Source organism: Amblyraja radiata, chromosome 7, assembly GCF_010909765.2.
Source record: "Amblyraja radiata isolate CabotCenter1 chromosome 7, sAmbRad1.1.pri, whole genome shotgun sequence".
NCBI lineage: Eukaryota > Metazoa > Chordata > Chondrichthyes > Rajiformes > Rajidae > Amblyraja > Amblyraja radiata.
In genome coordinates this window covers 40,341,047-40,365,160 of record NC_045962.1, presented here as the reverse complement: position 1 = coordinate 40,365,160, position 24,114 = coordinate 40,341,047, and the positions used below count along the sequence as shown (strand labels likewise).

The 24,114-nt window shown below is 44.0% G+C and overlaps 1 protein-coding gene across 6 annotated transcripts in view; it reads left to right on the top strand.

The window, feature by feature from the left end:
• Nucleotides 1-24,114, top strand: part of erbb4 (erb-b2 receptor tyrosine kinase 4) — a 798,196-nt gene that overhangs the window by 763,407 nt on the left and 10,675 nt on the right. For 3 of the 6 annotated variants that reach the window (XM_033024309.1, XM_033024308.1, XM_033024307.1), the window contains 2 exons: nucleotides 9,290-9,337; nucleotides 15,430-15,510. The exons of 1 other annotated variant lie outside the window; for it this stretch is intronic. In XM_033024309.1, the coding sequence (XP_032880200.1) occupies nucleotides 9,290-9,337; nucleotides 15,430-15,510 (129 nt within the window). The remainder of the gene's footprint in view (nucleotides 1-9,289; nucleotides 9,338-15,429; nucleotides 15,511-24,114) is intronic. 2 more of the 6 variants (XM_033024311.1, XM_033024310.1) reach the window with 1 other exon arrangement.

Below are 24,114 nucleotides of genomic sequence, written 5' to 3'. Positions count from 1 at the left end.
GAAGCTTTTGAGATGATGTGGAAGAGGTTTGCCAGAATGCTGTCTGGATTAGTGAGTATTGCTATAAGAAGAGGTTAGACAAATTTGGATTGTTTTCCCTGGAGCATTAGAGGCTAAAGCGAGACCTGATAATATGTATATAAAGTTATATAGCATAGAGAGGGTAGACCGTCAAAACACTTTTTCCCAGTGTGGAAATGTCAAAGAATAGATGGCATAACTTTATGATGAGATGGGCAAAATTTAAAGGAGAAAAGCAGGGCAATTTTTTTACACAGAGTGCAGTAGGTCCTGAAGTGCACTGCCAGGGGTGGTGGTGGACATCATGCGGCAAAGGGCCTGTTCCTGTGCTGTACTGTTATGTTCTATGTTTGTGAGATTTTGATGTGCGTTAATTCTGCAGCCACACAATTTTGATCATACTTCGAAAGACTTACATTACCTACAAAAATACTTTGGCCCAAGCTGATAAAATGAGCCATATAAATGCTCCCAATTCCTCTGTCTACGCCGCATCTGTACCTAGGATGAGGTGTTCCACACCAGGTCATCGGAGATGTCCTCATTCTTCAGGGAACTGGGGCTCCCCTCTTCTACCATAGATGAGGCTCTCACAAGGGTCTCTTCTATACCCCATGACTCTGCTCTCACTCCCCATCCCCCCACTCGTAACAAGGGCAGAGTCCCCCTTGTCCTCACCTACCATCCTACCAGCCGTCACATACAACAAATAATCCTCCGACATTTTCACATCTCCAACGTGATCCCACCAATACCACATCTTCCCATCTCCTCCCCTGTCAGCCTTCCGCAGAGACCGCTGCCTCCGTAACTCCATGGTCAATTCGACCCTTCCCACCCGAACCACCTCCTCTCCGAGCACTTTCCCTTGCAACCGCAAGAAATGCTACACTTGTCGCTTTACCTCCCCTCTTGACTCCATTCAAGGACCCAAACAGTCTTTCCAGGTGCTGCAGAGGTTCACCTGCACCTCCTCCAACCTCATCTATTGCATCCGCTGCTCTAGATGTCAGCTGCTCTACATCGGTGAGACCAAGCGTAGGCTTGGCGATCGCTTCGCCGAACACCTCCGCTCGGTTCGCAATGACCAACCTGATCTCCCGGTGGCTCAGCACTTCAACTCCCCCTCCCATTCAGAATTCAACCTTTCTGTCCTGGGCCTCCTCCATGGCCAGAGTGAGGACCACCGTAAATTGGAGGAGCAGCACCTCATATTTCGCTTGGGCAGTTTGCACCCCAGCGGTATGAACATTGACTTCTCTAATTTCAGATAGTCCTTACTTTCTCCTCCCCTTCTCAGCTCTCCCTCAGCCCTCTGGCTCCACATCTTCCTTTCTTCCTCCAGCCCCCCCCCCCCCCCCCTCATATCAGTCTAAAGAAGGGTTTTAACCCAAAACTTTGCCTATTTCCTTCGCTCCACAGATGCCGCCTCACCCGCTGAGTTTCTCCAGCATTTTTGTCAACCATATAAATGCTCATGTTCTTTTAGTAAAGCTCTTTGAAATTTGGGAACAATTATCTTGTCGTAAAATAAATGTAAAAGAAAGTTTTGAAATTGAGAGAGATTGTTTTATTGCTTTATTGTTTTTTTCTCATTTCAACCTCTTCATTAAGTTAATAGTATTTTAACTTTTGCACTTGTCAGTTTCTTTGTTGAACTAAATTAAGGCGCATGTTGCAATCAAAAGCGCTTGAACAATTGGTTGGGAAGAAAGCCAAACTGTAAGAAAGACGACTGCGCCTCCTTTTCAAGAGCAGCCAGCTCTTGCACGGTCGTTGCCAAAGCATCAACATGACCCTTAAACGTGCTACCTGCCAAGAGGAAGAGCTTGCTGGTTCTTAAGCAAGAGATTTCGAACAAGGCAAAGTGAACTCATTCACTGTCACGGCACGAGTCTTTGATACAAAGATAATATCAGGTGGCACAGATCAGAATATGTGCAATCAGTGAGTGCAGTCAGTAGCTAGCTGGGAGATTCATTGTCACTATGGTGAAACGTTCATCAGTCAGATGTCTTAGGTGGAGAAAGTTCTCTGTTGCTCCTTTGTTACTTACAGCACATTCAGCCAGTTTTTGCATTTAGTTTTCTGCCAACGATTATTCGTGTAATAAATTTAGGGGCGGTACGGTGGAATAGCAGTAGAGCTGCTGCCTTACAGCTCTTGCAGCGCCAGAGACCCGGGTTCAATTCTGACTACCGGCGCTGTCTGTACGGAGTTTTACCTTCTCCCCGTGACCGCGTGGGTTTTCTCCGAGATCTTCAGTTTAATCCCACACTACAAAGACGTACTATTTTGTAGGTTAATTGGCTTGGTATAAGTGTTAATTGTCCCTAGTATATATAGGATAGTGTTAATGTGCAGGGATTGCTGGTCAGTGCAGACACAGTGGGCTGAAGCATGCAGGTACAGCAGGCAGTGAAGAAAGCCAATGGCATGTTGGCCTTCATAACAAGAGGAATTGAGTATAGGAGCAAAGAAGTCCTTCTGCAGTTGTACAGGGCCCTAGTGAGACCACACCTGGAGTATTATGAGCAGTTAAGGTCTCACAATTTGATGAAAGACATTCTTGCTATTGAGGGAGTGCAGCGTAGGTTCACAAGGTTAATTCCCGGGATGGCGGGACTGTCATATGTTGATAGAATGGAGCGGCTGGGCTTGTATACTCTGGAATTTGGATGGATGAGAGGATATCTTATTGAAACATATAAGATTATTCAGGGTTTGGACACGCTAGAGGCAGGAAACATGTTCCTGATGTTGGGGGAGTCCAGAACCAAGGGCTACAGTTTAAGAATAAGGAGTAAGCCATTTAGAATGGAGATGAGAAAATACTTTCTCCTGCATCTATTGTCTATTGTCTATTTCCTAACGCTGTATCTCTAAACTAAACTAAACTAAATGAAGATTCTGTGCCAATTTTAAGCCAAAATTGTTTTGTTCCTTTGGAACTCATTTGTCCACAGCTAAAAGTATGTGTTTCTATCATATAGAAGGCTAGTCTACACGAATCTTCAGTAGGTATGCGATCAGGAACTCAGGGCACTGTGGGAGGGATCTATGTGACTATGAGGCAGGAACAGAGACTTAGCAAGTAACAGGAGAGCAAAGTATGGATGAGGCAATAAATGCCTGTGAATAAGATGAAAGTGGAATACAGAGATTCTGAACACTTTTTGTGGAAGGTTTTCTGTGTAACAGGACACAGTCAGTGGCAGAGGAAGTGGCGAAAAGGATTACCACAGAGTGGTGGCAGAAGCAGGCCCTTCAGCCCACCGAGTCCTCCATGCCGACCAGTGATCACCCCATACATTCACACTATGGTACATTCGAGAGACAATTTACAATTTTATAGGTCAATTAACCTACAAACCTGTACATTTTGGAAGTGCGGGAAGGAACTGGAGCACCCAGAGCAAACCCATGCGGTCACAGGGAGAACAGACAAACTCCAGACTACAGCACCCATAGTCAGGGTCGAACCCAGTTATCTGACACTGTATGGCAACATCTCCACCGCTACACCGCTGTGCTGCCCTAAATTGTTAAATAAATGACTAAAGGGATAACAAGAAGCATGATGAGGGGAAAGTTACTGAGTGAGTGTGGAAGTGTGCACTAACCTATAGAGAAACAGCCAGTATCCGCAGTTCCTCTGAGAAGTAGTTTATTGACGTTGTGATACAGTCAGTAACAAAGGCCATGAGCAGGCGGGCCGCTGAGTGGAGATGTGAGGAAGAGAGATTAACATCACCAGGGATAAAGTTAGTAGCCCAGGTGATGGTGAGTATTGAGTGACAGTGTGGTTACTATCAACTGAGGATTAAAATGTTACTAAATGACAATGCAAGGAAAGTGGTGAACTGTAGCAGAGGTACAATCAGTAACACAAGGGAAAAACGACCAAATGATAATCAAAAATACTGCAGGAGCTGGAATTCTGAAATAAAAACAGAATATGCTTTGTGAAGCACCTGCATTTAGTCCAAAGGAATGACCCTGACATATCCACGTTTCACCTACCACCCTGTGCCTCTGCTCTTCCCCGTCCCTCATTCACCTGGCTCCATCATCCTATTTTGTTTCATGTCTGTTGTTTCCACCTATGAACCATCAACCTCTGTCTCAACAATCCCACTCTCCCATCTTGCTACATCTGCACGTCATTCCCAGTCCCCACCTGGTTCTGCCAATCACCCACCATCCCCTGCCTCACCCCATGCCTCTCACTTCTATGCACTGGCTTTCTTCCCTCTACACTCGCAGTGCTGACGCAGTGTCTCGACCTGAAACATCAACCATCTCTTTCCCTCCACAGATGCTGCCTGACCCACTGAGTTCACCCAGCATTTTTAGCTCCGGATTGCAGAATCTGCAGTCTCTTGTGTCTCTGTCCGAACTCCGGGTTGCCTTTACCTTTAATATATCCTTCCCACTCCCGCTCTGACCTCTCCATCTATGGCTTTACACACTGTTACAACAGGCCAATGCCCAACGTAGGCTTCAGGTACAAAACCTCATCTTACATCTGGGCACATTGCAGTATTATGGACTCAATATTGAATTCTGAAACACCAGGGCACTCGCTATCTCTGTCTGTACTAGAACCTTCAACCCCCCTTTAGCCCATTTGACCTGGTCTCACCCTATTATAAATCTTCACTTTGTCCTATCCTCCCACCTGAAATTCAAAGAACATAGAAGGGGACATAACACAACACAGAACATAGAAGGGAATGTCTGCTAGTGGCAGATGAATTAACATCAGTTGATATATTATCGGTGACAATTTAAGAGAACTGGATTAACAATCAGTCAGCAAAACAAATCACTGGTCTGTCTCTTTCTCCAGCACTTGTAGGAATGGTGTTGTACCAGATTACAGCACGTTAAAATGTAGAGAGTGAACTGTCATCCCATGCCAAGTGTAAGCTTGTTCAGGGCTCTCCAGGATATGTTCTCATTCCCAAGCCCAACCTTTACATTCTGCACATTTGAACGCTGAAAGGAGAAAATGAGAAAAGAAAGAGGAGGTGCTTTCTTCAGATCATCAATCCCTCGCAGCTGCCCTTTGTTTAAATTACTGTTCTGCTGGAGCCTGCTGATGGGAAATGACTGAAATGTTTGGGAGAAGAAAGCAGCTCAAAGCACAGCTTTCCTTCTGCACAATACACACAATTGCAATGTTGTGGGACTATCTTATTGGCAGCCGTTCCCACACCGCCTGAAATCCTCTATCTCTTGAGCATTTTGCAAATGTAATCATTGTCAGGCTGAGACTCTTTGATGGGGCACATCTTTACTGTGGAGGGTACAAGTCAATTATCCCTGCAGATTGGCAGGATGATAATTACAGTATTCCAACTACACGACTCATTCAGATGTCGTTCATTGTCTAATTTCCAACTGTATTTTAATGTAGGTTTTACAAAGGTCAGAACTGAAATGGGTAATGTAGCAGTCCCTGATTTTAAACATTTAATTGTGTGTTTTATTTCATTTCACATTTTCAACATTCTTTGCAGATTTCCCCTCCTTCTCATTCTTCTTTCTCCTTACATCCAGACTATGTTAGTATCTCCCTTAATCTTACTGTTACCCAGTCAAAAAGGAAGAGAAAGGCTTGGATTTTTATTATGCTTTTCACGATTTCAAGACCTCCTGCGGCACCTCACAGCTAATTAACCACTGTCACTCGAAAAGCAAAAAAAAAACTGCAGATGCTGGAAATCTAAAATGGAAACACCAAATGCTGGAAAGACTCAGCAGGTCAAGCAGCGTCTGTGGACAGAGAAACGTCTGGGGTCAAAGACCTGTCATCATTACGGGGAAACTGTCCGGAATCAAGGATGTACAAAGGGACTTGGGAGTGCTGGTGCAGGATTCCTAAAAAGTTAATCTGCAAGTCAAATTGGTAGTTAAGGGCCTGTCCCACTTAGGTGACTTTTTAGGCGAGTGCAGGAGACTCTGCGCTCGCCTCATGATCTTCACATGGTCGCCACATGGTTGCTGGTGGTCTCTAGTGAGTCTCCTTCATGGTCGAGAGGAGTCCCCGCATTCTGGGAACTAGTCACGGCTTCAGTATGGTCGCAGCAAATTTTTCAACATGTTGAAAAATTGTCTGCGACCAGAAATTGGTCGCCATGGAGAAAATCGATACTTTTGTAGTCGTAGGCACAGTTGTGGGGTCACCATGCCGTTGTAGTCAGGCAGCCAAGGCAGCCAGCTGTAGGTAGTTTTAGTGAATCTGCTTTGCTGACCGGGCATTTTCATTGGCTCATTGGGGGAAAAAAAACGTAAGCACAATTTTTCAGAACCAAGGAAAACTGACCGGTAATGTTAAATGCACGCTAAACTTCACAGCTGTGTATCTCTGGCATATTAAAAGTTGTCTGGCTTCCTAAAAGTGTCTCTACTCCTTCTCTCCCCCTTTCTCCCCCCTTCTCCCCCCTTCTCCCTCCTTCTCCCCACTTCTCCCCTCCCCCCCCCTCTTTTAAAGGACTTACCGTACACTGTGCTAGCCGTCTTTAACCTTCCTGTTCATTGCGGTGTGTGTCTGTATCACCTTGGCTTTTGCACCATGTGAATTTCAGACAGCGCTCCCATGCTTTCCCTGGCCCCCGCCTTTGCGATGTGTTTGTGTGTGTGTGTTCCACTCTGACGGTCGGAGTTCCAGCTCGCGGTTTTTCAGGCGAATGCCTCGAGCTCGAAGGTTGCAGACAGTCCGCTGAAAAGTCGTCTAAGGGGACAGGCCCTTAAAGAAAGCAAACTCAATGCTAGTATTTATTTCAAGAGGGCTTGTATACAAAAACAGGGATGTAATGCTGAGGTTCTATAAGGCCACATTTGGAATATTGTGAGCAATTTTGGGCACCATATCTGAGTGTTGGCTCTGGAGAGGGCCTACAGGAGGTTTACAAAGAATGATCCCAGGAATGAGTAGGTTAACCTATGATGAGCGTTTGTCGGCACTGGGCCTGTACTCGCTGGAGTTTAGAAGAATGAGCGGGAACCTCATTGAAACATACAGAATAGTGAAAGGCTAGGATCGAGTGGATGTGGAGAGGATGTTTCCACTGGTGGAAGAGTCTAGGACTAGAGGTCAGCCTGAGAATTAAAGAATGTTCTTTTAGGAAGGAGATGAGGTGAAATTTCTTGAGTCAGTGGGTGGTGAATCTGCGGAATTATTTGCCACAGAAGGCTGTGGAGGTCAAGTCAGTGGATATTTTTAAGGCAGAAATAGATAGATTTTTGATTAGTACAGGTGTCAGAGGTCATGGGGGTAAGACAAGAGAATGGGGTTAGGAGGGAAAGATAGATCAGCCATGATTAAATGGCGGAGTAGACTTGATGGACCGAATGGCCTAATTCTACTCCTATTCCTTATGACCTTATGGTTTAAGTTCTAGAGAAGGAGAAGAGATGTAAAGAGCAGGGGACATCTGTGATAGGGTGGAGGCTGAGAGTGACTGAATAATGCATTGATTGCCACTCCAGTTAAATAGGAAATGCAATTTTTAATCTCTCAACAAAAACTCCAATGAATGGCAATGTAATAATGACCGATCTGTTCTTCAAGATATGGGCTGAAGAGGTTGTATCAGGACATCAAGGTTAACTCTTTTGACCTTCCACTACCTGCAATCTCCGGCAACCACCTGCAACCTCCAGCAACCACCTTCAATTAGCATCGCAACCGGCTTCGACTAAAAAATTGCCGATTTTTAAAACGGCAACCTATTTTTAGTCGCGGCCGGTTTTGAATTTTTTGAAATAATCGCCGGAACCTAGACGAAGCGGAAACCACTTTCGACCATTAGGGAGACTGACAAAAACCTCCGGGAACCTCCGGGAACCGCACGGAAACCTTGGGTGGGGAGCAAAGTCTCCAGAGGTTTCCGTTCAGGTTTCCTAAGTGGGACAGGGGCATTAGCCTGAGCTGTGAACGTTACTTGTCATGCCTGAATGTAGGTTAAGTACTGCTACGAGGAGACATGGATTACCCCATTTTCTGAGGAATTGAACATCAACAGGGAACATCCGATTATGTTTTTATGATTGAACAATTGCTGCTGATGGTGCAGCTGAAGGTGGTAGTGCTTAGGACATGGCCCAAGGAACTCCTGCAGTTGCAGGTTGAAATGATTAACCTTCGATAACCATATTCATCTTCTTTTGCGCAAGGTAAGACTCCAGCTGTTGGAGTTTTAACCTCTTAATTTCCATTAACTTCACTTTACCAAGGCTCCTTGAAGCCACGCTCAGTCAAAGCTGCTTTGATGTTTAAGGTAGTCACTCTCACCTCACCTTTGAAGTTCAGCTCTTTGGTCCATGTTAGGATCATGGTTGTGAGGAGATCTGGAGCCAAATGGTCCCGGTGAAGCGCAGGTTGGGCATTAATAGCATGTTATTGCTTCTTGAGAAAACTGTAGACAGCCACTTGCATCATTTGGCTAATGACTGAAGTTACTGACTGGGTAGTGATTAGCTAGATTGGATTTGTCCTGCATTTTTTACATTTGGTGGCTTTCCGCATTGGCAAGTAGGTGTCAGTGTTGTTACAGCATTGAAGCAGTTTGGCTAGAGGCTTGAAAAGGTCTGGGACACAGGTCTTCAGTACTGCAGGCAGGCTTTGTAGAAATAAATGGATGCATGTTTGGGTGTATATACATGTGTACATATGAACATGAATGTATGACCACCTGTGCATATATGTCTGTTTTTAATGCATTTATGTTGGCTTGAGATAATAAATGGCCATTGACATGACACATTGACCCTGTTTCTCTTTATTCACAAATGTTGCCAGACCTGCAGAACATTTCCAATATTTTCTGTTTATATTTCAGATTTCCTTCATCTGAAACATTTTGGTTTTGCATGTGTGTGTGTGTGAGAGAGAGAGAGAGCGCGCGTGAGAGAGAGAGAGAGAGAGAGAGAGAGAGAGAGAGAGAGAGAGAGAGAGAGAGAGAGAGAGAGAGAAAGAGAGAGAATTGCTAGTGTTAAATAATGTAACTTTATGGAATTCAGGGGAAAATTTAGATTCCAAATACAATCAGCTCCTGGGCAACTAAATTGATGTTGAAAAGTTCCTGTTAGTCACTTCAATAAATGAGTAGATGTCTCGCTTTTCATAACCACTATTCCATTTTGCAGAGTCATGACGTTTGTCCTTTCTTTGATGTTCATTTTTGTGCATTGCATCCATTGTTCCATTGTGCCATTCCTGCAGCCACTCATGTAATCATCATTCCATTCTTCCCACCAGAGCCAAGCAGGACACAGCCCTCCACCTGCCTACACTCCCATGACAGGAGTAAGTATTGAACATCCTTTACCAGATAAACTCAAGTCAATAAGAGATGTTTGAAGAAGCCATTCAGAATCAGTAAGAGTTACTTTCTTTATTACTTGTAGGATTCAGTGCATGGGCCAGTTGCACTGGGGAACTGTTCCCCGATACAGAGATGGGTTCTCCCTCACCCTCTGCCTGCCCAGCAGGTGATGTAAGGTGCTGCGTGGAGACAAAGCAACTTACAGTAAGGCAAGGAGGGAGAAGGGGGCAGATCACCCTTCCTAATCTCGTTCACCTTCTAGTGACCAGTGAAGGTGGGGATTGCTGGAGGTTTCTGAGGTCCTGGGAAATCTCTCCAACTCTGGAGTATTGCCTGTCACAGGAACGAGCAGAAAGGGGAAAAGTATGGAACTGGGAGAAAGTAATGCTACAGAACAGGAAGGAAATCCTTTAAAAAACACTGATTCCACAATTCTCTCAAATTGGTGGGGTGTCTATCAAGTACATTTCTGATTAGATGTTTTTAGTTAAACTAGTTGTGATGAGAAATGGACTCAAAGTAATTTGAAATTTTATCGTTACTACATAAAACTTTGTTTCCTTATTTATGTGCGCAAATGAAGCGGAACACCTACAGTGCTGAGTGGTACTCTTTGTGTTGTTTAGTGTAGTTCAATGTTACAGAAAAATGCAATATAGCACAGTGTAGTACTATATTGCAGATGAATATACAGTGTTCAAAAAGGAACTGCAGATGCTGGAATATCGAAGGTACACAAAATTGCTGGGGAAACTCAGCGGGTGCAGCAGCATCTATGGAGCTATGCATATACAGTGTTTACTTTCATCTAGTACTGTGCACTGCAGTAAACTCAGTACAGTACAATGCTGTGAGGTGTAATATTATGCAGTATAGTACTGTGCAATGGGGTGAATATATGATGCTTAATATTAGGCACTGATATAGTGTTGCACAATGCAGTGCATTACAATACAATATGATCAGATAGAGTCCAGTACAAACAGTACAAGACAAGACAGTGCAGCCTAATATAATGCAATGTTGTACAATGCATACAATGTGGTAATAGTAGGGATAGTCCAATAAAGTAGTGGAGTACCAGCAGTAAGGTACAGTACATTGCAGCGCAATGCACTGCTGCAATAATAATCAAATGCAATCCAAAAAGATGAAGATCAAAAAGTCTAGTACAATACAACAGAGTAGAGCAGAACTATATACGTTCAATACAGTGCCATGGAATGCAGTACAGTACAGTAATTCTAATACTGCAATGGTTTACAATACCGCAGAACCTAATCCAATACCAGAATGCTGCCTTTACCAGAATGCCACCTGGAGAGAACAGTAAACTGCACATTAATATATTAAAATACAACGGAGCAAACTGATCTGTGGAGTTTCCAGCCGACGATGATCTGATGGGCCAGTGTCGAGGGGTGTTTACTCTATATTTAACCCATACATTTTGCCCTGGGACTGTGTAGCACATTGTGAAGGGAACTTTCTATCGAATCTTGGACAGTTTGATGGTTTGTGCAGAACAGGCTTTACTTTCCTATTAACGATTTAGAAGAGTTGATTGGACTGAATTCAATTGGTTTGGATTTGACTCAATTTAACGTCCATGGAGAGTTTTTGGTTGATATATTGGAAAAAAAAACAAAAGGCGTGGCAAATTGTTTTTGAACTTATGATTCTTTTTTTGTGTAACAACTCCCTAACATCTAAGCACACTGGAAAAGAGAGACTGAATAAAAGAGCTTTGTGATAATAGAGACAAACTATTCAAAGCAAAATCCCACAAGAGTTCCCAAACACAAAACAGATGGTGGCAGATCAGACGGAGGACGGTGTTTAATATAAGTGTGCAAGTTTAATGAATAGCGACACTGAGCACAAAAATAAGGAGGTGATGGGAAACCCTTATAAATCACTTATTGGAACTCAACAGGAGTATTGTGTCCAGTCCTGGGAACCATGTATTGAAGGTTGTAAAGTCTTTGGAGAAGGTTCAAAGGAAATTTACCGGGATGAAGGAACTCAGTTATTTGAAGAGACAAGATTAATTTGTGTTGTTATTCTTGGACCAGATAAAAGATAAGGTCAGAGGTCGTCAAAATTATCAGGGGAGTGGGGGAGGCTTTGAGTAGTAGATTAGGTAGTGGCGTACACCCAGATGACAGAGATTTAAGATCATGCAAAAATATCGGGCAAGGGATGAGGACTTTTCTTTCAGAGAATTGTTATGATTTGCAATGATGCTGTCTGAAAGTGTCATAGAGTTATTTTCAGCAATAACTTCCTAAAATAAGGAGGCTATAAATAAAATGTAATATCGGACAGGGTGATGGAGATAAAGCAGGAGGATAGGAATAATTGAACAGCTTGTTCAAAGAAACTGCAGATGTTAAAGGCCTGAAATAAAAACAGGAGCTGATGAGTATCCCCTGGTCCCTTCTAAAAGACCGACCACAAATTTGATGGGAAAAATAGTTACCAAAAATAAATAAATACAATATTCGAATGACCGGCAGTTTACCAAGGTGGGAGGCAGATGGCGGCTAAGAAAACCATTATTGTAGTTTAGTCTAAAGCAGATGAAGTGAGGTGGAATGGAGTCTGACAATGTTATGATGATGAAAGAAGATTTAGGTGATGGAGTAAAAGACACATGATCAGAAGCCTATCTTGGTTCAAATATGACACCAAATTGGCTTGGCTGTACCTCAGTAAGGCAAGAGAGCATGGCAGGATCTAATGATAATGTCTGCCAGTGGACATTTCCCCTTATCTACTGAGAAAGGTCGAGCTGGGTGCAGGCACTATATACAGATGGAAAGGAATAGTGTGCATTAAGAAAGTGGCACCAAGGGATGGCTGGTAAATGAAAAGTCAGACAGAGCCAAGGGCAGATCTCTGTAGGGCAACAGAGGTAACCCAACTGGGGAGATAAGTTATTGCACGTGCTTCCCTGGTTTTGATCAGATGGTTCAGACTGGAGCTGGATGTGTGCAGATGAACCCTGATGATAGCAAGGGTGTGTCATTGGAGGAGGATTACTCATGTCAAAGGGTGAAGGCAAATCAAAGATGATGAGAAAAGCCATTAAAAAGATTAGCAGTCTTGTGGATCAGGAAGGAAAATTGAGAATAGAGCAATGGGAGAAGGAAAAGGAATGGATAAGATTAACATGGGGAGCATAAGGCAATGCAGTAGACAAAACGGTAAATGTTGTGAACTCAGCCAAGGGCAGGGGGGAGTATGCTTCAACGTAAAAACAAAGAAATGAAATTCTTTTAGCTTTCTTTCCCTCCCCTTAAAATCAATCTAAAGAAGAGACCCGACCGAAACTTCATCTATCCTTGATCTCCAGGGATGCTGCCTGATCTGCAGATTAGTCCAGCACTCTATGTCCTTTTTAAGAGTAAGCGTAGTCTACTGAACTGGGGTGGGAGGGAAATGGCATGCAGGTGATTGACTGCTCCCGGCACTTGATGTTAGTGTTAGTGGAAGAGAAAGACTGGAAGAAGATGGAAAAGATGCTGGGGATTATCTTTGCATTCCATTAGATCATGGTATGGTGAGTGGTTTCAACTGATGTGCTGCCCCAAGAGTACACTGACCCTCAATGAATGGTTATGCCAGACATCCACCATGAGCACTTGCGTCTCGCATCTGCCTCCACTGGATAAAGGCAGTGGAAACCTGATGACAAAGGGGTGACTAAGGGAGAAGTTGATAATCCAGTGAAGGAAAAACCAGCAAATCAAATCGTTGTTACTTTTTGTGACATTGACATATCCGTTCGTAGATATCTCTTTAACTCTTAAAGTGTTAAACCATCAGTATATTGTTTAGTTGGTAGTTTAAAGTCAGAATCCAAAAGCAACAAATGAATAGATTGGCCATTGCACTTCATGCAATTGCTTCCACCAAGTACTATATCACATTGTAATGGACATTGAAATGTGTTTTATGGTAGAATAGAACTGATTAAAACAGAAGACCTCCTGTAATGCATGCTAGAGCATTCACGGTGAGATGGATTGGTTGCATCTACTTGAGTTTATTCACATCGGAGGAGCTGTTAGCACATTGCCAGCTGTCAGCAGTGCCAGCTGTCAATGATTTTGTTGCCCATTAAATCCTCCTGTAGAGTCTTTGCTATAACCCATATACCACACTATCTTCATTCATTTAGAGTGAGTTTGGCTTAACATTGGCCGAGAATCCCTCAAGGTTCGATTCTGTACTGAAACATGCTTACAGTTATATTTGGGAAGTTATCAATTGTTGTAATGTGATTTTGATAAAGTTAACTTAACAGCTGAATGTTACATAAATACATAGATACATAGAAAATTGGTGCAGGACTAAGCCATTCGGCCCTTCGAGACAGCACCGCCATTCAATGTGATCATGGCTGATCATCCACAATCAGTACCCCGTTCCTGCCTTGTGTCCATATCCCTTAATTCCTCTAGCCCTAAGAGCTTTATCTAACTCTCTTTTGAATGTATCCAGTGAATTGGCCTCCACTGCCTTCTGAGGCAGAGAATTCCACAAATTCATAACTCTCTGGGTGTTAATGACAATTCACCAGTTATTGGCATAGTGGGACAGTGGGAAATTATGTAAGGTATTGGTGAGATTGGGTATTAGTGTTCCAATCTAACTAGATGACCACAGGGCCACATGCTTCAATAGATTTATGATAATGGAAGATCAGTGAGATAATATGATTGGAATGAAAGGACACTATATGGCAGAGCTTTCAGCTTTTGAATAAACGGGATGACAGTGGAGTGAAGTGGATGAAGGTTTCTGAGACGGAATAGATAGAAAAGCTCATTAGGGAGGGATGACGATGTTCCATTTAGTGCTGTTGTCTCACAGGTGATGGTTCCTGGGCTCTGTGTGAAGATCGCAGGTTGTCCTTCTCAACGCAGGATTTCCTCTGGGGGCTCCCGCTTCCTCCCACATCCCAAAGTCATGCTAGTAGATAAGTAGCTGGCGGCTGTAAATTATCCCTCAATATAAGTGGCGAAAGAATCAAAGGTACTTCGAAGGGTATGTGAGAGAGAATAGACTGAAGGGAAATTAGGAGCAGTGAAGGGATTGATGAGATTGCTGTGGTGGAACTGGCATGGACCCAAAGAATCAAATGGCCTGCTTCTGCATTGTAGTAAATAAGGGTAGTGTGGTGACTGTTCAGAGACTGATTAGACTAGGATAGACAACACAACCACATGAATGGAGAATGGAAGAATTTAACATTGGGGTGGCAGAACAATGGAGTGATTTTGCAATGGTATTATAAGATTTATAAAACGATGTAATTGGGCAAAGAGGAGATCCGACAGTGAAATGATTGGTCAGTAGAGAGTAAAGTGAGTTTTGTGGGCAATAGCATAACTTGGATTGTGCAGTGTGGCCAAGCAGTGCAAAGTGAGAAATAACACACTAGATAGACAGGATTCTAGAGTTATTGGGTTATGGAACAACGAGAGAAAAGAGTGAGAGAGTTGAAGAGTAATTGAAAAGTTCTGTGAATGAACAGTGGAGGTTAGTCAATTGGATAAGACCCTGGAAATTTGGATAGAGGAATCATAGGAGAATAGGCAGCATGTCATTGCATCAGTTGGAAAGTGGGATGCCTGCACAGCTGAGTGAGTGGATAATGAATGATGGTAGTGGAAGGCAGAGGAACAACTTTCTGGCACGTCTTCCTTAATTTAGACCTTTTTTTATTCAAGTAGTTAAAAACATTTTTTAATACTTCTGAATTGAATGGAATTTAACAATGGAAGAGATCAACACGGAATTCTATAAACTCACCATTTTGTTGCTGAACATATTCATTCCAAGTGATTCTTTCAGCAAATTGCTTTAAATGAAATAAACAATGTTACCTTATTGTATGTTATTATCACAATGGGGTATAGTTTATAGAATTGGTCTATTTTGCTTTGATTCTCCCAGGTGCTTGCTAAAGTTACAAATTAATGCTCAGCACATTTGTTTTATTAGTTGGCCACTTTTACCTTTGGTGATGATATTGAAAGAACCCCTCTGTTTGAATTAACAGTGTCCCCATGTTGAATTTGTCCAGTGCTCCAATTCAACCTGTGCCAGTCATCACAAAGATGTGCTCACAAATTCACCAAAGGTAAAATAATGTTGTTCAATAAAGTCAGCATATTGAAATACTTGCAGATCAAAAATAAGGAGGAATTGTTTAGAGACTTCAAAAGACACTTGTAACTTTGTACTGGGCTGATCAATGTGACGTGTGAGCAGTAGGGCCATTGCACACTGGGTGGCAAGTGTGCTCAGTTTGCTGTTGATGGCATTATTGCAAGGATTCCAGAACAGGAATTTCAGGATAGACTTCATAATGGGAAAGGGAACAAAAATGGGAGGACCAGGGGTAAATCTGGAGAGAGAAAGGGGGACGCAGGGGTGAAGGATGACCTGAAATGTAACTTCAATGACAGACTCACCCAGTCATTAATACATCATCTGTTATTTATCTAATGACACAGATGGACACTAATGCAAGACTGCTTGATATTTCTTCTTTGATCGACTCCCCGGACAGAGTAAAATGCTTATCACCCCTTATGCCCAGAGTTAGTCCATTGATTTCCACAGCAAGCATTCGACTGAATCCCATTTAAAAATTCCTCCAGACTAACAATACATGGTAGAGTTGTCCTTTGGTGTACAAAGCACAGCCACTCTGCTAGTGCTTTTGTGAATCCCTGCCAAATATGTATGCCATTAATTCAGAGTTCGCAATGTTCCACCTGACATTCACTCATGCTCCTGCTTCTGATTCCCGTTCCACACTGTTTCATTGTTCCTGCAGGATTAAAACCAAAGGTTCTCAAGGTTCACTCATTTAAGAGCCCCGAATCTCTCAATGTCTTCCTCTCTCCCATCATTTGCAATCCTCTAATCATCTATATATTACTAAAAGTCTGTTCTTGACCGGTTTTGGCCATCTGTGCTGCGATTTCCGAGAGAACGCCACCACCAACAGCCATCATTTTTGGCCACCTTGCTCAGAGCCCCCCTCCGCCATATGTGTGCCGAGGATTTTTCCCGTAGATGAAAAATGACAGAGATATTAATGTTTTTACAAGATTCCCCATTCTCTCTGCTGCCCCTGCTGGCGGCAGGGGGAGGGACTATAAAACCAGGAAGTGGTGTGCCTCACAGTCTCTTCAAGATGGAGGGGCAGAGGGTCACATTTCTCTGAGCTGTGAATAACACTGAACACATGTCTACTCAAATGTAAGTGTCCTTAGTGGTTCTAAAACGCTTGCAGAATGTGTCTATTGGTTCTAAAATGTTTGCAAAAAGTGTCTACTGGTTCTAAAATGTTTGCAAAAAGTGTCTCTTTTGGTTCTACAATGCTTGCAGAATGTGTATTTTTTGGTTCTAAAATGTTTTTTAGGTTCTCCCCCCCTTTCCTCCCCCCCCCCCCCCCCCCCCCCCCCCCCCTCTCCCCTCCCCCTCCCCCTCTCCTCTCCCCCCTCTCCTCTCCCTCCCTCTCCTCTCCTCCCCCCCTTTCCTCTCCTCCCCTCCCCCCTCTCCTCTCCCCACCTCACCCCTCCTCTCCTCCCTCTCCTCTCCCCCCTCTCTCCTCTCCCCCCCTCTCCTCCCCCCCGCGTTCCTCTCCCCCCTCTCCTCTCCCCCTCCTCTCTCCCCTCCTCTCTCCCCCCTCTCCTCTCCCTCCTCTCCTCTACCCCCTCTCCTCTCTCTCCCTCTCCTCTCCACCCCCTCTCCTCTCCCTGTCCTCTCCTCTCCCCCCATCCTCTCGCCCACCCCACCTCTCCTCTTCCACCCCTCTCCTCCCCCCCTCTCCTCTCCCCCCCTCACCTCTCCCCCCCTCTCCTCCCCCCTCTCCTCTCACTCCCTCTCCTCTCCCCTCTCCTCTCCCCCCTCTCCTCTCCCCCCCTTTCCTCTCCCCCCTTTCCTCTCCCCCCCTCTCCTCTCTCCCCCCCTCTCCTCTCTCCCCCCTCTCCTCTCCCCCCTCCTCTCTCCCACCCCCCCTCTCCTCTTCCCCCTCTCCTCTCCCCCCTTTCCTCTCCCCCCTCTCCTCCCCCCATCCCCTCTTCTCCCACCTCTCCTCTCCTCTCCCCCCTCTCCTCTCCCCCCTCCCCCCCTCTCTCTCTCCCCTCTTTTTCTCCCCCCCCTCCCCTCCATTCCCTCCCCCACCTGTCCTCCCCTAAACCCCCCTCCCCTCCACACACCCCTACCCCCTTCCCTCCACCCTCCCTCCCTGCTCCCCACCTCTCCCCCTCCCCTCTCAGCACTCCCTCTCTCTCCCCCTCTTTCCCCTCTTTCACCTCTCTCCCCCTCTCTCCCCCCTCCCCCCTCCCCCTCCCCTCCCCCTCTCTCCCCCCCTCTCCTCCCCCCTCTCCCCCCCTCTCTCTCTCCCCTCCTCCCCTCCATCCCCTCCCCCAACCTCCCTCTCCCCTAAACCCCCTCCCCTCCACACCCCCTACCCTCTTCCCTCCACCCGCCCCCCTACCTCCTCCACCCTGCTCCCCACTTCTCCCCCTCACCCCGCTCTCAGCACCCCCTCTCTCACCCCCTCACTCTCACCCTCTCTCTCTCCTCCCCTCCTCCCCCTCCTTTCCCCCCTCACCCACCCTCCCTCTTCTCCTCCTCTCCACCCCCCTATCCATCTTGCCCCTCTCTCTGTGTCTCTGTCTCTCTCTCTGCCCCTTCTCTCTCTGCCCTCACTCTCTACCCCCCCCCCCCCCCCCACCCCTCTCTAGGTGTGACTGCAAGTTGGGGGCTATGCGTCAGTAGATAGGGTGTTTATGGGGTAAAAGGAACAAATTAATAATATTAATATAATATCAAGGGGGGTAATTAGCGTGTGCGGGGGGGGGGGATAGTTAGTGTGTGTGACGCCTCCCCCCCCCCCACAACCGCACGTTGGGGGAACAGACCCAACGGGTCTGCACTTGGTCTAGTACTCTATAAAGTTAAGTATCTGGTGAAGAGTATCAGACAGTAACCCTGGGATTTGTGTATGGCTTTTACTGCTCAGCATTAAATGATAACATTGGTAAAAAACATACAAAGGATGTAAAATATCTCAAGACGCTGCATTTGGCCATTGATTTTAACCTATCTATTCATGTGTGGGTCATGGAGCCTGCTGACCACAGTAGCATTTATTACCCATCATTAAAATGAAGAATGGTGAGAGTTGACCACATTGATGAGTCTACACAAAGGCCTGATGATGAAGGAATGCTTATTTCTTGTTCTGAAAGCCATGTTAATTATGAGAGTGCTTATAACAATCCAGTGGTTTCATGATCATCATTAGCAAGACCGTCTTTATTCCTTTCATTCCGATTTATTTAATTATTTGAATTTAAATACTCAATTGCTGCGATGGATTCTAGCTCATGCATCTGGATCAATGGTCCAAACTCTGGACCTGTGCTAACTGGAATTTAGAAAGATGAAGGGATATCTCATTGAAAATTACAAGATAATGAAAGGCCGAGATAGGGTAGACGTGGAAAGGATGTTTCCAATAATAGGAGATTCCAAAACCAGAGGGCACAGCCTCAGAATAAAAGGACGTAACTTCAAAATGGAGATGAAGAGGAATTTCTTTAATTTGTGAAATTGCGGAATTCATTGCCACAGATGGGTGTGGTGGCCAAGGCATTGGGTATTTGAAGATGGAAATTGATTGGTTTTTGTTTAGGAAGCGTAACAAAGGTAACAGGGAGAAGGGAAGAGAGTGGGGTTGAGATGGAAAAATAAATCAGCCATGATTGAATGGTGTAGACTTGATGAGCTGAATCAGCACCAATGTCATTTGGTCTTTAAGTAGGTTCCGTGACATTTTGCACCATTGCTGAACACATAAAGGTGACTAACAGGGAATGGGTGACAGGAGAGAAAAGGCTGATGGTGCAGGTTTGGGGCTCATTTAGGTTGAAGGGAAAATGGTAACTGGGATTGAGCTGACTCATAAATGATGGGCTGAGCAATATAGATCTGTGGCTGTAAGTCATGGATCATGGACTGAGGGTCATAAAATAGACCCTTGGGGTCATGAATTGCAGCTTGAGATTCATAGAATAGAGCCTGAAAGATCATAGATTATCACCTGGAGGCCAGGGATCAGAGCATGAGGTTTGTGACCTGGAGCCAGAGAGGGCAGGGGTGCCAGGAGATTGGTGGATGAAGGGGACTGGAGATCAGTCAGCAGTTGAAGGTCATGCGTTGTGAACTGAGAGCGGTGCGGTCAGTGTAGCGGGTGTCTTGTTGGAGGTGGTCTGAGTAACTAAACTAAAAAGGATGTAGATAATCGGGGCCAGGTACCCGCACAGGTTTGGCTGCATTTAAATTACACTGTTAATGCCACAACCAAGAGGTGATCCCAGTGTAATAACAAGGAACTGCAGATGCTGGTTTACCAAAGAGAGATGTGAAACTCAGCAGGTCAGGCAGCATCTCTGGAGAACATGTATAGGTGACGTTTCGGGACGGGGCCCTTCTTCAGACCCATCTTTAGGTGGTCCCTGTGATAAGTGACCAGGACCATGTGAATCGATCTGCCCAGCAACAAGAAGCGATGTCGGTAGGTACAAATCTGCCACAGAAAACATGCAAAATTTTAACATTGCCTCTTAGCTCAGGGATCACATCCCAGTTCCCACAGCAGTGCAATTTGAGCCCACAACCTTTCCCATCAGCTGTCTTGCTCACAGCGCTGTACAAAACAATGCTCTGTATCAAGGTTTTTAGATCTGACCACCACTAATGTGAGGTCAGTTCAGGAAATAATTATAATGCAAAACATATTCTGAGGAATGAGTTACCCAATGAAAATGCAACGTTGCCATTTAAAACTTCAAGAGACTTGCTAATTCAAAGGAGATGGCTTCTTATTTTAATGTGCAAGATGTCAGTCCTGCTGTATTGGAAATGGTCTTGCAGAACGAGAGTAGAATTAGGCTCTCTACCAGCATCACCAATGTTGCTCTCTCCTTGTCCCACACTCCTTCCACTGGAAATTTCAAAACAGTTTGAACCTGCTGCCAAGGAGGTTACTGTTCCAGCCTCTGTTTCCAGGAATTATGCCAAGATAAATGCAAGGTTGCATCGTAAGCATCAAACGAACATGCTGGGCATGGATTGAATTGGCCAGTTGCTGAGCAGGACAAATTGATGAATACTTGGCAGCTAAGGTTCAATTCCTGCAGAACAGTGGCACCTGTTGCAAACAAGACAATGTTTGTCCCAGGAAGATAGTTACAATTATAATTAAAACAATTAACAGCATTGAATCTTCCAACGATAGTTTGGGAGAAATTAATATTGATGATTGCTGGTCATGCAGTCTTAGATTGCTGTATCAGTGTGTCAGTGGAAAGTACAGCGCATATGTCTGGATTATTTTTTAATAGACATCAGATTACAACATCAAGGTCTGTGAATTAATGATGGGCACAAAAGCCTCCCTGAGTGATAACTTTTTAGTGCAGGTTGCTGCTAAACAACTGTCTGTTCAGTTGGTTGAGGATTAGAACATTGATAAAAGAAGGTTGGATATACCAGCCATTAAAAGCAACTAAGTGATACCAGTGTATCTGAAATATGACCAAGGTAAGACAGAGTTACAAATGTGATCAGCAGACCATTAGGTGATACGGAAGTTCCTTCACTTAGAATGCTTTTACTTACCCAAGCACAGTCTCATTTATAACAAAATATAACATGTTCTCTGGCTCACTGAGTCTGTGCCATTACCTCCCATTTACACTCATCCCATTCTGTCCTTTCTCAAGTTCCATTAACTCTTCCTATATTCCACAACTCATCTGCACACTAGGGGCAGTTTACATTGGCCATTTGGCTTACAAACATTCCTTTTTGATGTGGGAGGAAACTGAAGCATCTGGGGGAAACAAACGTGGTTACTGAGAGAACATGCAAACTCATGCACTGGAGATCAGGATCAAACGCGGGTTACTGCAGCTGTAAATGATAGGTGTACCAACTGCGCCACTCTGCTCAATGATTGTAACCTCAACTTCACATGCCAACTACCACTGGTAACTTTTCACTCCCTGTTCATCAAGGATCTCTCAACCATAACTTAGAAAGAGTCAAAGATTCTTCTTCCACTATTCTTTGAGGAACAGAGTTCCAAAACCTGATAAAATTTCTGAGAACAATGAATTCACCTCATTCCTGCTTTGAATACCAGATCCTTATTTTAAAACTGTGGCCACTTGTTCTAGATTCTCCCACAGGACGAAATCTCCCTCAGGTGAGAATTATCAGGACATGGAATCGTAACCCAGTCTGTCATTGGCAATAGCAAGCCATACTTGCACTGTGGCCACTCTCCTGTGGCAATCAGTGGCGTTGAGACCAACACAGTGCACAAACACTGGCCTGGTATCTGGTCAAAACTATGTTGTTAGAGCACCATGTTTCAGAAGAGAGGTTAAACAAGGTCCTGAGTACGTGTGAGATGAAAGTGGGGAGTTAACATTGCAGCCTTCCCTCTCTGGGTGAGCAAGGCTGGAGAGTGGTGGAAAGGCAGACATAGCATATGCATGTACAAGTGTGTGCGTGAGTGTGTATGAGTGAGTGAATCTGTGTGTGTGTGTTTATGTACACATGTGTATGTGACAGTATGTGTGTATGTATGTAAAGTGTTATTTTTATTTTTTTTCCCGAAGTTGGTGAACGTTATGTGATGGTTACTATTCTTGCTGAAAATCACCACTTTTCTCGGCAGTAAACTGTTACGAAGGTTTAAAATCAATGTGTTATACTGAAAAAGTTTTTTTTGGTGGTTTATTTGAGGAAGATACTCTATGATTTGAAAGTCTGTGAAAAATCTTTGATTTTATATTCTTAAATCAGTTATATTTTACAGTGTTGTTCATCATAAAAATGCGACAGATATGACTGAATGCAATGGACAACCTGGAAAAAGTAGAGGAAAAAATGAATTAAATTCTCTAAAAGATTGTGCCAAACATATTTTTCCCATAGTAGAGATGTTCATCTATGTGAAACAATGTTCAAATATGTAAAAATTTAAGTTTTATAATCGGGTTCCAAGAAACTTCAAAGTAGACACTTAACGAAGAATCACCCCTATGAGCATTGGTGTGGGTGAATGTAACAGAGAGAGATCATATGTTTGTATGTGAGCAAGAGATGATCTATGTGTGCAATGGCATGTGTATATGTATGTGAGAGTGTGAGGTGGTTTATGTATGTCAAAGAGAGAGAGACTGTGCATAAGTGTGTTTTTTGTATGAGTGTATTTGAGTATGTGTCAGTGTCCTTTTGTGAAAGAATTGTGTATGTTAGAATGTGACAATGTGTGTGTTTAAACATGTTTTTGTGTGAGAATATGCAGGAGTTCAAGAGTGTTATAAGATTGCTTATGCATGTAAGTCTCTGTGCGTGAGAGAGACAGTATGTGGTGTATTTGTGGTTGTATATGAGCATGTGCATGTGTGTATCCATCCATGTAGGAGTGTATGTGTCTCAGTGTGAATATTTGGGTGCATATAATAGTGTTTCATTTTTATTTGTATGTGAATGCCTGTGTGTGTGTGCATGATTTTCTCTTTGTGATGCGTGAGTGTATATGCCTGCATGGTGTCTGTCTTGGTGTGCATATGGTGTGTTTGTATGTGTGTGTGTGTGTGTATGTCAGGGATTGTGTATAAATGTGTGACAGTGAATGGATATAGATTATGTGTGCATATCTGTGTTTATATGTGTGTTATTTTGAATGAGCTTGCTGTGCATAAATGCAACTAGTGTGAGTTTGTGTTTGTTGTATGTAAGAGTGTGAATATATTTGTGGGTGCCTTTGTGCTGTGTGATTTGTCCATGAGTGTGCTTTTGTATGTGTCTATATCAGTGCAATGTCAGTCTGTATGGAGTCAACATGATTGTTGTGTATGTTTATCAGTGAATGCATGTGCACAAGTGTGCATGTTTTTGCCTGAGTCTCTGGGGGTCAGGGCCTGCCTTAGGAGGTGCGGGGCCCAATTGGGAACAATTTTGGTGAGCCCCAGGTTCCCAGCCAAGGTCTGTAGATTCGTAGAAATATAATATAAATATAATATATAATTATATATAATATATAATATATAATTAAATATAATTAACGTCTATTATAGACTTTATATCTCTATGGTAGAATGGAAGGTAATCAAAATGTGCGCTTAAAAAGTGCCTGCGACTTAATGTACCAAACAGATCTAAGCTACATTTTAATATAAAATTGCATACATGTAAGTCTACAAGTAACAAACAAAATGAATCACCTCTGAAAAGTACATAGTTACAATACCACTTGTTTTAGTGACTGAAATTAAAAAAAGGTCATTTAATTAAATAGATCCTGGAAAACCAATAATCATTGGTGAAAATCCAGTCCAGGCATTAAATTTTGGGCTTCAGCCCCATCCTACCCCTTGGGCTTCTACCCCATCCTAACTTGGTTGTGTGTGTTAGTTGTCTGTGCGTGATGTGTGTGTTAGTTGTCTGTGCATTATGTGTGTGTGGGAGGGAAGGAGAGAAGGGAGGGTGGAGGGAGGGAGAGAAGGGAGGGATGGAGGGAGGGAGGGAGAGAAGGGAGGGAGGGAGGGAGGGAGGGAGAGAAGGGAGGAAGGACGGGAGGGAGGGAAGTAGAGAAAGGAGGGCGAGAAGAAGAGAAAGAAGGGATGGAGCGAATGAGAGAAGG